Consider the following 15,993-nt stretch of genomic DNA (forward strand, 5'->3'; position numbering starts at 1 on the left):
AACCAGCTTCAATTTTTGTGAGATCTGCCTTTATTCAATTTTTGATGTTAGACTAAGGGGTCACCTGTTGTCCACATGTCATCAGGCTAATCCCTGCCCTCTACTTTAATCACCTGTACATTTCTTAGGCACTGTATGTTAATGTACACTCTTTTCTTTCAAATAAGTGTTACAAATTAATTAAGTAAATCAACACTGAAAACCTCTCCTTTCTATCCTTTTTTCTGGCATCAAATGAGTTGTGGAAACAGCTAATGCTTGCGCTAGTGAGACCTTAAAAAAAGGAACGAGTATAAACACACCCTGAGGCCAGGTTACACGCACACGGTATTCCGTAATGCAAGCAGTGCCAGAGCAGAAGGTGAGACTTCGTGGCCTCCTTAAACCTCCAGTATGGGGAATAGAGTTCCCTCTCTAAATATATTGAGGGGTAACTGTTCACGTGCGTCCAGCCTCAATTTGTGCTCTGATTATTCTAATTTGTTTATACTGTGTGTACTTTTGTATTGCAAGTAGTAAAATAGGCGCACCGTATTAACCTCTTGGGTGCTATGGACGTGCTGGAGACTGCTGCTATGGACTGGAGGGATTTCCCTACATGCAGTTTAGCCTTACAAGTTGGGTAAAAGCTTCTCCAGCAATAGAGGCTGTTTTTGATCCTCTTTGCAATGACAATTTGCGCGCACGGCATGCTGACATCATTTTACAGAAAATGAAAGTGAAATGAGCCGATTAGCTCATTTCAATTTCACTGTGTCGGTGTTCGGGGCATATCTCAGCCCCCAAGCACCGATTCAGACAGGAGAGGTATCATTAAAAAGGGGAGAATCTCCTCTTTTCAATGCTACCTTTTTCTAGTGGATCCTTGCTCGGGGGTTGCCAGAAGAGGGTGATCCCAGGCAGACAGGGAGCCACCCACTAGGCTCAAGAGACTAATTTTTGAGAGAGGGAGCTGCCCCCTCACAATGGGCTAGTGCTCCCCTCCCTCAGGCCTAAAAGCCTTTCTGCCTCCTCACCCCTCAGAGCAAATTGGATGTTGTTACCTCCAATGTGCCCCTGGGAGGGGTGGTGGGTGGGGGCAGCAAGCCCACTAGGCACCAGGGATAATTTTTCATTGACAGATGGGCGGGAGTGACTCTCCCAGACATCAGGCCTTGTTTTCTGCTCCTTTTCCCCTCTTTTCTGCTTGGTTTCTGCACCCTTATCCCCTCTTTTCAGCTTATTTTTACCCTTCTTGCCTTATCTGCTCCTTTTCCTCTGTTCCCCATTTCCCGCCTCCGGCCACCCAGCTCCCAACCCTCCCCCCGCCACTGGGGGCCTCAGTGGTGTACCGGCATTTCCATCTGCACCTGTCCGTGCCAGACTGCGCCCAGCACCAGGAGCCCTGGCCCTCTAGCCAACCACCCCTACTCCACTGAGGAGCTCAGAACCATGAATCCTGCGTGCCACAACAACAACTGCTGCACCACATCCCCTTGTGCTACCAAAGGACCCTTCACCTGCCAAAATTTCTGCTTCTTCTGCTGTACAGAGTCGCCAACCCACACAGGACCCTACGCCACACCCACCTGGAAGGCCACTGTTAACCCAGAACCTCTTCGATGTGTCCCGCTCAACGCCCCTTCCCTCTGCAAACACGTCACGGAAATCTGGGACACCATCACCTCCCTCTCACCAGACGTTGCTTTCATTACCAAAACCAGGCTAAACTCCTCCTCGAACCCTGACACCGATACCGCAACACCCGACAGCTACAAGATCATCCACCAAGACTGCACCAACAAACATGGCAGGGCATCATCATAATTTTCAAGAACGCCATTCAATGTATCGCCACCAATGACGACACCTCACTCCTCATGGAGCACCTCAGTTTCTAACTATAAACCGAAGCCAAAACTACTGTAAGAAGCACCCTCGTATACAGACCCCCACGACCCCTACTAGTCTTCTGCGACGCCATCCCAACATCGTCACACCACTAGCCATCGACTCCAACCACTACATTCTACTCAGTGACCTTAATTTACACATTGACGACTCCAGCGACGCTATGTCCACCACCCTCCTCGAGAACTTGAGCAACATATGCCTCACCCAGCTAGTGAGTGTACCCACACACAAGGCCGAACATACTATCAACCCCCTCTTCACCTCCAGTGGCAAAGTCAGATTTAGCCACGTCACAGAAATGTCCTGGTCCGACCACAGCATCGTCCATTTCACCCTCTCCGACACCCAACACACCACCACCAGGAAGCACAGAGCCAATCACCGAAACTGGAGCAGAATAACTGATTCACAGCGGATGCAGGCCCTCAGCTCATCCAAACCCATGGCCTCACCCAACATGGCTATCCTGAACTTCTCCTGTATCACCAAATGCGCCAACGCAGTTGCCCCGCTGAAACTAGCCAGGACCAACAAAACTGGCACACACCGGAGCTCAGAGCCACCAAGCGCAGCAGCTGCAAACTTGAGAAACAATGGCAATCCACCAGGAATCCCTCCAATAGAACAGCCCACAAAGCAGCCCTCAGCAACTACTACCAACAGTTCAAGAAGACCAAGAGAGCAGCCATCATGACCCACATCGACTCAGCATCCAACTGCACAAAATAAAATTTCAAAATAGTCAAAGAATATTCCAACCGAGCAGCCACAGAGAACACTATCCATCTCTCCTAAGAACTTTGCAACACCCTCTCAGACTACTTCCACAAAAAGATCGCCACCGTCTACTACAACTTCGACCCTCAACCCATGATCTGCAGCCTCAGCTCCCTCGACCCCTCAGTGCACACCAACAGCACAAGCTCCAAGTGGGCACCATTCACCACTCAGTCCACCTCAGTCATCATGTCATCCATTCAATCAGGGGCACCCACTGACCCATGCCCCACCATCTGTTCAACCTCGAAAATCAAGCCCCTCCTAAAAAAAAACTCTGCTGACCCCAACAAACTCAGGAATCACCAACCCATCTCTCAACTCCCCTACCTGGCCAAAGTACTCGAGAAGGCCATTAATCAGCAGCTCACCAGCTACCTGGAAGAAAATAAACTACTGGACACCTCCCAATCAGGTTTTCATTCCAACCACAGCACCGAGGCTCCACTTATCGCAGCCACTGATGACAGTAGAGCATTCCTCGACCGAGGGGAAACCACCACCCTAATCCTCCCAGATTTCAGCCGCGTTCATCATCGTCTTCCACCACACCATCATCAACAGACTCCATAGGATTGGAATACAAAATAACGCCCTCAAATGGATTGCCTCCTTCATGACAGGACTCACTCCTTTCACCTCTACACCCAGGAGCACCATTTGTGGCATACTTTGTTCAATACCTACATGACCACCCTGGCCGACATCGTTAGATCCCACAGACGCAACATCATCTCCTACGCAGACGATACTCGACTGATCCTCTCATTTACTGAAGACCCCTCCATATGTGATATGTCCATGTTGTGTTATGGGCCCATTTCTGTTGCAGGCACTAGCCCTTCCCACACAAGTGAGGTACCATTTTTCTTCAGGAGATGTGAGTATACAGAATACTAGAATATTTGTTGTTACCAATTGTATTTCTCTGAATTTGTCCCTTCCAAATCTAAGCCACTGTGTAAGAAAGAAGACATTTTGAAAAATGCCTTCTGAATCATATGCTAGATTGAGTACCCACAAATTCAGAAATGTACAAATACCCACTGTTCCTAAACTCTGTATTTGGTGTCTATTTCTGAAATATATAGGTTTTCTTCATACCCATTTTAACTCTTCATATAAATTGCTTTATACATGGTACACAAATAAAAAACATTGTAAGTTGCAGTTAAGTTGTTGGCTCTGGGTACTGGTCTCCTGTTCTTGGAAAACCTACAAACCCTATATATCAGCAGATGTAATGGTGTATGTCTTTTGTAAATCAACTATTGTGACGAAATTTCAAATGGAACAGTGCCAAATGGCAGTTTTTTCATACTCATTTTCAATATTGTTATTTTTATTTCAACAGTTAGTTTATTTGGTCAAACCTTTGGGATCTACACAAATGACCCCTTGCTGAATTCATAATTTTGTCTAATATTCAGATATTTCTAGCTTTCTGACATCACCCATTGGTTTCATCCTAGTTTCCACTATAAGCTGGAAGAAGGTTGAATATAAAAAGGTTAGGAAAATGGTTTACCTCGTTGAAAGATGCCAAAACTGTGCAAAAAAAGGCTTTTTTTAAAATTCAGGTCTGTATGTTCCTGAAAGCCAGGAAAATAGCACAGCAAACCTTTTGTTGATGCCATTTTTAGAAGAAAAACATGGTTTTTGTGCAGCACTTTTTCCCAAAAACCCACAAACCCTGGGTACCTGTGAAATCCCTGGAATATTGGAAAAAAAGACGCTAATTTGCTGTGGATACCTTATGTGGAAAAAGGTCATGGAGGCCTAGGCGCAAACTACCCCAAATTATAAAGAAAAATGCTTGTCATTCTAGAAGGAAAAGGTATAACTGTGAAAGGGTTAATTGTTCACTTGTGAGATAATAGAGCACACTGGTGTGCTCTGAGCACCCTTCACTGTTACTGCTGGCAAATACATTTATTCACTTAAGTTACAATCTCAATAGGAGTCATCTGTTTTTGCTCATTTGTAATAAAAAATTGCATTGTGCTGATTTATTGTCTTGCCTGCTAGAATGTTCCTTTTTTGTAATGAATATTTGCTGTATTGTAGTCCTCTTTTTTTCTTGCTGCCCTTCCACCTTCACCTCAGTTGTGTTTAGCCCATTAGAAAAGTTAAACACCAATAGGCTCCAGGCTGCTCATCGTGTGCCACGTGTAGTGATTGTAGCTGAGAACCTCTCACCTGCACTGCAGGTGACTGCCAGTAGGAAGCACGTCTGTGGGTCACATTGTCAAGGACCATGCAAGGTGCACCAGCAGAGGCTTAATACACGTTTCCCCTAGCTGTAATAATTGCTCAATGTGTGTTTTTTGTCATTCTAAGGTGTGTCCAGATGTGCTGCACCATCTGATCGTACCTGTGTGGGGTTGTATGGGAGAAAGGGCCCTGTGAAGATGGATGTAGGGGAGACCATATAGAAGAAAAGATTTAGGTGATAGAAGTGTAGGGGAGGAAATGGACTGGGAAGTGTTAGTCAGATGGTGCCCAGGAGGGTTAGCAGCGAGGATGGTTAATGGAAAAAAGAGTTGAGGAGAGGAAAAGGGTGTTTAGATTTAAAAAATAGTGGTTTGGCAGGGGGAGAAGTGGGTGTGAAGGTAGAAGAAGGTTAGTGAGTTGAGACAAGGAGGTTTAACAGAGTATATTTGGGAAGAAGAAAAGTATCTTTGGGAAGAGGAAAGTTAAGGAAACGTGCAGAGGACTTATATTCAGAATAAATAGAGGAGTGGAAGGTTAGGATGCTGAGCAGAAAATTTAGTGGGGAGAGTTCTGTTCCCTAAATTATACATGTGTCTATTGGAAGCAGTGGTTGTGTCAGAATCTAACAATGTTTTCTTCTAACAGGTACTGTGTTATTGGTCCTTTTTTCCCACTAACCTCCTCTCTTTTCTATCCCTGCTCACATGGGAACTAACAGCTGAAATTCTGAGAGAGTGTAAGTCTATCCTTGTTCTTTTTTGCACCCCTGGAGCCACTGTCACCTCCGTAATGTTGCATACGAGGTCAAGAGTGATCCACACTAAGGAACAGATGTACAAAGCTTTTTGGAGGTCGCAAAGGGTCAGATTCGCAGAATCAGACCGTTTGCGACCCCAAAAAAGCATTTTTTGATGTACCAAGACCTATTTGCGATTCTGTAACCTATTAATGAATCACAAATTGGGTTTGCGATACAGTTTTAGGAAGGGGTGTGATTAGGGCGTCCCTTTGTGACCGAAATGCGGTTGCAAAACACTCACATTTTACCACCAATTTCAAGCTGGTGGTAACTCATTTGCAAATGTTTTTGGGACTGGTTGTATAAACATTTTTAAGAGTAGGCACTGCCTACTTTTGAAAATGAAAAGAAAACTTTTAATTTTTCTTTTTGAAACGCAACCCATTTTCCTTTAAGGAAAACAGGCTGCATTTTAAAAAAACTAAAAGATTGCTTTATGTCAAAGCCCTGTGATTTATGCCATTCCCAATGGGTCGCAAAATGAGACTTGGCTCATGATTATTAATGAGGTAGGTCTATTTGCGACCCACTGGGAATCGTACAATATGTAAAACACAAATTAGTACATGGGTATTTGTGATTACCAAATAGCGAATCGCAAAAATTCGCTATTTGCCAACCGCAAGCCATATTCTACGTACATATGACCCTAAAATTCTCCTGCATCCATGGATACACCACTAACCCAGGACATAACCCTTCTGCACAGCAAAACTAACCACAGAATATATAGCCTCCTGAACACACTTCCAGAATACTACCCCATAAAATTCAAGCTTTGACCTCATAGAACGGTGTAGTATAGATTACATCATCCCAAGAGGAAGGCTGAACTCCCCCTCCACCATAATAACTTACACCTAGGATTTGTCCCATCTGTATACAGCCCCCACATAAGGTGTCCCCTGGATGAAACCCACTGATTTAGATTCTACAGTGGGTCCAAGGATGCAGCTTCATGTCTCAAGACACTGCCCCATCAGGAGGCAGCCGCAGGTCACAACCCCTTCTTCACAGATGCACTACTTCCTACAGATGTCACTTATTCCCATGAAATACCACAGAAAGAGAAGCCACCAGAATTCCCTCTGGATACAAATCCGTAGAATGGAAACTCTGGTTCCAGAAAATACCCTCCCAGGATACAGTCCTCTCCTTAGAATACATATCTGCAAGATAAAGGGATTTCTAGGAATCAAGACCCCACATCCACAAGAGACTACTTGTCCCCCATATCTGCTGAGTTACATTCTCCATATAAAATGCCTTTCAATTAATCAATCAAATAAATTTCGTAAGCGCACTACTCACCCGGTAGGCTCTCAGGGCACTGGTGTGGGTTACTGCTCAAAAAGCCATGTTTTGAGGTGCTTTCTGAAGGTTAGAAGGTCCTGGGTCTTGGGTAGGTTGGTGGGGAGGGAGTTCCAGGTTTTGGCGGCAATGTGGGAGAAGGCGCTGCTGCCAGAGGTGGTGCGTTGGATGCGGGGGACAGTAGTGAGGGCGAGGTAGGCGGAGCGGAGCTGTCGAGTTGGTTTGTGGAAGTTGATTCGTTCATTGAGGTAGGCCGGTCCAGTGTCTTGGAGGGCTTTGTGAGTGTGGACAAGAATTTTGAAAATTATCCTTTTGTTGATGGGCAGCCAGTGTAGGGATCTGAGGTGGGTGGAGATGTGTTCATGGTGAGGGAGATTGAGGATGAGACGTGCGGCTGCGTTCTGGATTCGCTGGAGTTTTCTCTGAAGCTTGGCTGTGGTCCCTGCATAGAGGGTGTTGTCGTAGTCAAGTCTGCTGCTTATGAGTGTGTGGGTGACTGTTCTTGTTTCTAAAGGAATCCATTTGAAAGTCTTGCGTAGCATGCAAAGGGTGTTGAAGCAGGAGGATGATATGGCGTTGATTTGCTGAGTCATGGAGAGAGAGGAGTCCAGTATGATGCCAAGATTGCGTGCATGGGTGGTGGGTGGTGGGGATGGTCCAAGGGTGGTGGGCCACCAAGAGTCGTTCCATGCTGTCTTGTTGGGATCGAATATGATGATCTCTGTTTTTTCTGAGTTCAATTTGAGGTGGCTTGCTGTCATCCACTTGGCGATGTCGTGGAGTCCAGCGTGTAGGTTATTCTTGGCGGTAGCTGTGTTCCTAGTGAGGGAGATGATGAGCTGGGTGTCGTCAGCGTATGAAATGATGGTGAGGCAGTGGGGGCGGAGAATGTTGGAGAGAGGAGCCATGTAGGTGTTGAAAAGGGTGGGGATAAGGGAAGATCTTAGGGGGACCCCACAGATGGCCTTGGTGGCTGTAGACCGGAAAGGAGGGAGGCAAACATTTGGGTCCTTTCGGAGAGGAAGGAGGTGAGCCAGTCCAGGGCTTTGTGCCGAATTCTGGTGTTGAAAAGGCATGTGCGGAGGGTTTGGTGGCATACGGTGTCGAAAGCTGTGGAGAGGTCTAGGAGGATGAGGGTGACGGTTTCGCCCTTGTCCAATCTGGTCCTGATGTCGTCTGTACAGGCGATGATGGCGGTCTCGGTGCTGTGGTTTTTGCGGAATCCAAACTGGGAGACGTCGAGTATGTTGTTGTCTTCTAGGAAGCGAGGCAGTTGTACGTTTACTATCTTCTCCATGGAGATTCATCCATGAAGGACGAAGGCCCCTACACAGCCAGGATGCAATTCATATGATACAGTGTATCACATACCCATAATGCAGCTGACAGGCCCAAGATACAGCCACTAGTAACTACACCACGTGCCCCCCAGAACACAATCCGTCATTACAGCCCCGACATACAGTCCTTTACCAAACCCATGAGAAAGGGCTTCTTACGACCTAGAGAGATAAACCATCCCAAAACTGCAGTATCCTGCATATTGCAGGATGTTCCCCACCCTTACTAATGCAACTTTCTTTCCTGAATGCCCCATAGCAGAATATGATTGGCCTTTTTTTCAACTGTTCTATTTTTGATTTAAGAGAGTGAGAGTGTAATCAAGCCTTTGTGATAGGGGTTCAATTAGAATTTTCCACTGACCATAATCACCATTGCCTTCTCAAGGACATTCAGGTTTTGCCTGGTGAGGATAGGAATGTCATTTTGCCCTTTTGGTCCTGTTCTAGGTCAGACAGACGGGGGAGTAAGGTAATAGCATGCAAGGATGCAGATTTAACTTTACTGTTCTGTCCCTACAGTGCCACAGCCACCCACAATTACCAAGCAGTCTGTGAAGGACTACATAGTGGACCCCCGGGACAACATTTTCATTGAGTGTGAGGCCAAAGGAAACCCTCAGCCCACGTGAGTATTTATAGGGATGTGAATAATTAAGGTGTGATGGACCACATCTCTATTCTGCAATGCTCCACATAATTAATCCCGATTCCAAAAATGTGTGCCACCCTGTGTGGCGTGCAAACAGTGTGGACATGTGTTATGAAAATACACTGATAGGGCGTAAAATACTAAATTCTCAGTCCTGTCATGACTATATGTATGTGACCACAATCCATGCTTTTTGCCTGCTGAACATTCACAAAAACACTTTAAGATTCCCTCTTTCGGCCACGCAGCAACAATAATGGAGCCAAAGGAAATCCTCAGCTCATGTGAGTATTTCTAGGGATGTGAATATTTAAGGTGTGACGTCCAGATCTCTATTCTGCAATGCACCACATAATCAAGCCCAATTCCGAAAATGTGTGCCATCCTGTGTGGCGTGCAAACAGTGTGCACATGTGTTTTGAAAATAAACTGATAGGGTGTAAAATAGTAAATTCTCAGTCCTGTTGCGGCTATATTTATGTGACCACAATCCATGCCTTCTGCCTGGCTGAAAATTCACAAAATTACTTTAAGTTTCCCTCTTTGGGCCTGGCAGCAACAACAATGGAGGCCCTTCTCGTGGCAGGACACTGCTCTGGACAACAGGACACTGCAGGTGGCAGCGGGAGAAGGCTCTATTGGATCCAATACTCTTAGTTGTTTTCTATCCCAGTTTTAGTAAGAAAAAAATTAATAAAGCACAGCAGTGTTAAGAGCAAGGATTTAAATTGAGCCTAATACAAGTATTTACTTGATGGCAATCAAATTTACATTTGGGAAGAGAAAATAGAAAAAAGTTACCAGAGTTGTCAATGAAATACACATATTGGGCCCAATTAGTGCATTCATTGTGTAGGAAAAAAAAAAGCAAATAACCGCCTGACTCAAATGACTCTCAGCATGCACACAAAAATATTGCGAAACAAAGCAGAACTAGAGAGAAAGTGGTTAATTATAGAATTCTTCAAAGCATCTCGAGGTTGTCTCAAACAAATGCACCCTGGATTTGTGGCAGTGGTGAGTTTTTTCCTAGAATGCAGATTAGTCCAATTGTTTAGCCAAGACTCATACTTTTCATTTGTGTCTCATCTTCCTGAGCCTTAGAATAGTTTTTTTATTAGAATCTATATTCTGAAAATAATACTCTACTCAAAAAACAGAGATCTATCATGGCAAAGAAAAATCAGAGGGGTAGAGCACTTCATATATAAGCCTAATATCAAAGTCAGGCAAGCAAAAATCGTCTTTCCAAAAATCAGTCCTGCCTTCACAAAACTATATTTTTGAGACAATATTTCAAAGACGTTACCACATCACCAATGATTATCATCTGCCTAAAACCCAGTCAAGCAGCAGAACAGATGTTCAGCATTTTGTAACAAGTATTTATTTGTTGGAAAACTACATTGAAGGGAACTGATGCATAAAGCATTATATAGGCATCACATCATAAATAGACATGAGCAAGTGTCAGAAAACATACTGTGCAACTGCACATCAAGGACAATGATGGGAAGGATGGAACATCAAAGTGCAGTATGTGTAACCACTTGAAGGAAAACACCAACACTGTACGCTTAAAACAAACTCTGCCATCCAGCCACCCGATGAAAACCAAAAGTAGACCCACAAACAAAACCGTATAACAGTCCACAACTGTCTTAAAGCACTCAGTTGCCTTCACATCATTTTATATAGCAGGAATCATCAAAAGTCATCCACTCTTCTTAGAAAGTTTTTTGTGACTCCACTTGGCTAAGGCTATATTTATTTCCTGACATTCCACTTTTAGATTAACTTCTAAGCACACACATGCTTGTAAGGCCTAGGTGTGAAAATCCCTTATGACCTCCAAGGCAGCCCATTTCTAACAAGCATACTGTGTGGTTTCGTTCTATGACACGTCAGTAGTCCAAATATTCTAGAAGTTCAACAAAGCTTTATTTCAAATAAAAGGAGTCCAGTCATCTCATATCCATGCAGCTTCCTTACTCCACCTCTCATACATTTCTCCAATGTTTCATCGATAAACATTCTAAAAACCTTAGAATATTAAAGTCATGATGCAGCAGAGCTGCTAGGAAGAAACATCACACACACACAACCCTCCCAACAACAAAGACAACATAAAACAAATAAAAGGGAGAAATAAAGTTAAAGTGAAAACACAAAATAGAGGCAGGCTATACAAATACCTATATGACAGGGAAACCAGTAAAACAGTATATATGGAGACAAAATAATGAAATATAGTAAACAAATAAATAAATAATGTTCTTCACCAGCAGCAATTAATTTAACTACGCCTTCTAACAACAGAATGGCAATTAAAGTTCTAAATGTGGTCATCTTCAAGTTTACCTGTTCCATTAAACAACATTTACAACATAAAGGAGCTTCTCAAATTTGGACACTCCCCTCCTTTCCTCTGGACATTTTACCACAACTTCATCTCCAGCATTTATTTGTGTAATTATAACAGCTTTTCTCATATCATAGTTTGCTTTTCCCTCTTCCTGTTTGTGCAACTCTTTTTTCAATGTGCTAAATTTAAAACTTCATCAGTACGATTGTTTGTATTTTTCCTAACCCATAGGATAAAAACCCTGGTGCACTGCTGCCTTTTTTTAATAAATCAAAAGGTGTGACCTCTGGAGTGGCGTGAGGAGTATACCTAAATGTTTTACTATGTATGTAATATCTTCTCTCGTATTTGTCTATACAGTTTTGGCCAATTGCATACTTTCTTTAAGAGGTCTTTTAAAATGTTCAATCATGTCATTATTTTGAGGATGAGAAGAAGAATGCCTTTTGGGAATTACACTTGCTTACTCAAAAAGAACTCCATTTTTAAAAATTATTTTATGATTACATACTTTGTCATTTTTTAGATTAGATCTATGATTCCTTTCATTCCAAAACACACCCTTCAAAAATGTTATTACTGTACTAGTAGTTATGTCAGTCAGCACTGCTACTTCAGGATAACCTGAAAACATTTCCCTAAGAACTTATAAATACACTGCCTAAGAGGCACCTCATAATGGTTCTATAATTGTAAAGGAAATGTCCTCCCATGGGCTTGTCGGTAATTCTCTGCATACCAAGGGAGATCGCCTGATTTTTCTGGTTTCATCACGTTGATAGCACTGCACACTGTCTTTCACATTTCTTTCTACGCATAGATCCATACCTGGCCTCCAATAATCACACCTTAAACGCTCTTTAGTTTTAAAAATCCCTTGGTGTGCACCATGAGCCAACATAAGGAGTGATCCAAATGTAAGATGTAGAATAAGTCTTATTCCACGGAAGAGGAAACTACTCCGAACTGAGAGCTTGTGTATGTATTTGAAATACTTTGAGTTAATCTCTGCATTTTCCTGTCTTCCATCATTTACAAGTGAGATCATGGATTTCTCTCAACAATTCATCTTTTGACAACTATTATAACCATTCTGCTTCTGTAACACAGTCTTCTGCAACAGAACAAGCCTCCACTATCTCATCCATCCACTAGTCGTTGACAACATCATCACCGCTTTCATTGTCTTACAAGTCTAGAAAGCCAATCTGCTGCCGTATTAAGTATACTTGGAAATACTTGATTGAAAATAGGCACTCTAGTAATATCACAACCCACCTACATATCCTGGAAGAAGTAGATTTGACCTTTCCTGCCAAAAATGTTTTGTAAGGTTTGTGGTCTGACAATACTTCAGATTTGATTCCCCATAAAAGGTTTTCTAATTATAGGTAGCCCAATACATAGTCAGTGATTCTGTTTCTATAGTAGAATAATTATGTTACATCCTTTTCAGCTCTCTAAAGGCAAAAGCTTTAATATATTGAAAACCATTCTTCCTTTGCTTAAGAACAGGTCCAATCCCTTTCTCACTGACATTAGTGACAAGACAGCATGAAAACCTAGGGTGCAAACAATTCATTGTTGATTTATTCTTTAAATAATTCTGATAAGCTCTTGTTCGCTGCCACAGTTTCAGTGAAATTGCGTACTCTTATTCTATAATTGCTGGATAGCTATGGTTTTGTTTGTAAAATGTGGAATAAAGCGTGCTTAGACTTCTGTCATCCATAGAACAGACGTTTGTACCTCTTCTCTTCCTTGGACTCAGTCAATTTTGGATGATTTTAATCAAGTCCAATTTAGGTTTAATGAAATCACCTGAAATAATATGGTCTAGACAATCTAGTTCAGATTTAGCAAGCTTATATTTTTTACATTTAAGTATCAGTCATTCCTAGACTGACTAAGACATAGCATTCTCTGTCTAAATGTTGAGGTTCAAGTGTACTGGAAAATATTAAAATATCATCTTGGAAAAACTGTATTCCCTTCATGCCATCAAACAAGGATAACATAATTCTTTGAAATTCACACAGCATAAGAGAGGATAAATCTTTAGACTCTTCACACTGTTTAACTTGGCGGTAAACTGAGGTGACATCGAGGGTTGTACAATATTTCTCCCTAGCAAGCACAGAGCCTATTTTGGTAATAGCTGGTAAAGGATACCTGTCTTCAAAAACATTCTTATGAAACTCTCTTAGATCAACATAGAGTCTGTCATTACCATAAGCTTTAAGACCAATAACGACCAGCGCCAATCACACATATGACTCTGTTGGTTTAATGATATTCTCTGAACAGAGATTATCACTCTCCTTCTTATCTGCATCTCTCACACTGATAGAAATGTTTCTTTCTCTACTGGCTACGGGAATTGCATTTTTAAGACTGATGCTGTGAGCATATCCTTTAAGACTACCAGTCTTTTTGGAAAACACATTCAGAAAATCCCTGACTGTTTTTCTAAATCATTGCTGCAATTAACCTGCCTTGAAGGATGGCATTGGGATAAAGACTAAATCCTAGTAATTTTTTACATACCCAACTGAGTACAGTATCTCTTACCAAAAGAACATATCCTTTACACTTTATGTTTCTTTTTAATTCTATTAATACATCATAATATCCTCTAAGCTCAGTGGGTTTACACCAAACATTATACAACTTTACAGCAGGATATTTCAGAACAACAACTTCCTTAAACAGTGTGTCGTAATCTTTACAAACATGAGGGCATGTCTTCCACCCGAATCCAACATCATTTTTACTTTTACCATTTATGAGGACAGTATCAGTGGGTTGTTCAAAATCTGAAATCACAAAGCAATTCACCTTATCTTATGCTTGTAACACTATATAATCAATTTCAGTTGCAACTTCTTGCACTTTGTCACAAATTTTTTATACTTTTACAACATTTGGCAAAATGGCCTTTTCCCCACAATGTTTACAATAAATGTTAATTGCAGTGCATTCTATGGTTATCCATGTGACCTGGGTTACCATAATGATAACAAGCCCCTCTCAATCCAAAACTTCATTTGAAGTTATTGTTTGCTTAAACTCAGCTGCTTGACTAAACACATCAGATAGCTTATCTTTATGTAATTCTGCTGTGCTAGGGAGTACTCAAACTGTTTAGCAATTGTTAAGATTTCTTCTCAAGTTGTATTGTATTTGAGCCAAAGTTCTTACCTAACCCTATAACTTTTGCACCTTATCATAAACTGATCTCAAATACATTCTTGAGTACTGTCAAAATTGTAAGTGGAGGGTGCATTTCTTAGTACTTAGTCCTCCTTTGACTATTGTTTTGAATGCATTTCTCAAAGTTAAATGTTTCAAAAATTGTTGAAATTTTAGGTAAGTAATACATATTTCATATTCACTTAAATTTGTTGAAATACTTACATCTTCAGATAGATTTGATAGATTTAAAAAATGTCCTACCCTTCAGGACCCAAACAATTTACAAGCCTAGATGGTTATATAGATGCTAACTAATGGCAATAGCCAGTAGGTAGTTATAGTTAGGACCTAGTTTCCATAGGAAAAGCATTTTTTATTTTGCCTATAACTTTGGCGCTGTTAGGCAAATCTTCACAAAAATGTCAAAACTAGTACCCTTCACTTTAGCTGCTGTGTGGAATGTGGTTATCCATCAAGCGAGTGAAAATATGGTCGGGATATATTTTTCCTATGCAGTTTCCCATAGGGATTTTAAACACAACAACAGCCCAAACTGCTGGACGGAATTAAACCAAATTTAGCATAAAACGAGCTCTTGGTCCAGAAAGAGCCCTTTTTGTTATTTGGTGGAAATCCATTCAGTAGTTTTGGAGTTATTCAAGTAAAAAGAGATATAGATATCCAGGGATGTGGACCCTGCACGGATCCGGAGGAGAAGCAAGGCCCTATTTGGCGGGCCACAACCTGAGAGGAAAGTTGTAGCTGCCATTTTCTTTCTTGCTTGGGGAGGGAGGGGAGAGTAATGAAAAAACTGAAAAAAGGGGTCAGGGTACAGGTATCCTAACCCCATAGGAAAGATAGAGGGGTCTCTGAGGGCCCCCCATGGTAATAAATAGCCCCCTTTTTTTGGCTGATCTGCAGATCTATCTGTGATCCCCCTGTGTAAACTTGTGAAGGATCCGTGGATGTACAGAACAATGAAAAAAAAAAACACCCACCCTCACACCAAAACCCGCTGGGTACGAACAAAGGCTGTGCGCTGGCTGGCTTTGAGTGCATGTGGGTTTGGTTGCGTGTGGGTGAGGGGAGTTTGGCGGCAGAGCCTGCTGCAGGCCAGGCCTCCAGCCAACCCCTGCTTCGCATGGCCAAAGGTTGTTCGTGGTAGTGGTTGTATTAACATGCGGTTATTAGATAATGCTTCACGTTAAAAAAAAAATGAAATTCACTGAAAACACTAAAGGTAATGGAAATTCAGCATTTATATTTATAGTTATACTTATACGAAACAACTACAGCCTGTGCCATTAAGTAACTTTAGGCCACAAGTTATAGTTTCTTAACATATAACTGCTGAATTTCTGTGGGTTTGTGTGGGTAAAATGTCACTCTAACTATAACGTCCCTGTAGCCTTTAATTTCTTCAGTGAATGGATCTTACAGAGTGGCA

General features: G+C 42.2%; 1 protein-coding gene across 7 annotated transcripts in view; it reads left to right on the forward strand.

Annotated features, from left to right (window-relative positions):
* The window catches only part of NFASC (neurofascin), a 733,849-nt gene that overhangs the window by 320,684 nt on the left and 397,172 nt on the right, over nt 1–15,993 (forward strand). For 6 of the 7 annotated variants that reach the window (XM_069238522.1, XM_069238515.1, XM_069238519.1 and 3 more), the window contains 2 exons: nt 5,603–5,620; nt 8,857–8,962. In XM_069238522.1, the coding sequence (XP_069094623.1) occupies nt 5,603–5,620; nt 8,857–8,962 (124 nt within the window). The remainder of the gene's footprint in view (nt 1–5,602; nt 5,621–8,856; nt 8,963–15,993) is intronic. The other variant, XM_069238518.1, reaches the window with a different exon arrangement.

Source organism: Pleurodeles waltl, chromosome 6, assembly GCF_031143425.1.
Source record: "Pleurodeles waltl isolate 20211129_DDA chromosome 6, aPleWal1.hap1.20221129, whole genome shotgun sequence".
Taxonomy (NCBI): Eukaryota; Metazoa; Chordata; class Amphibia; order Caudata; family Salamandridae; genus Pleurodeles; species Pleurodeles waltl.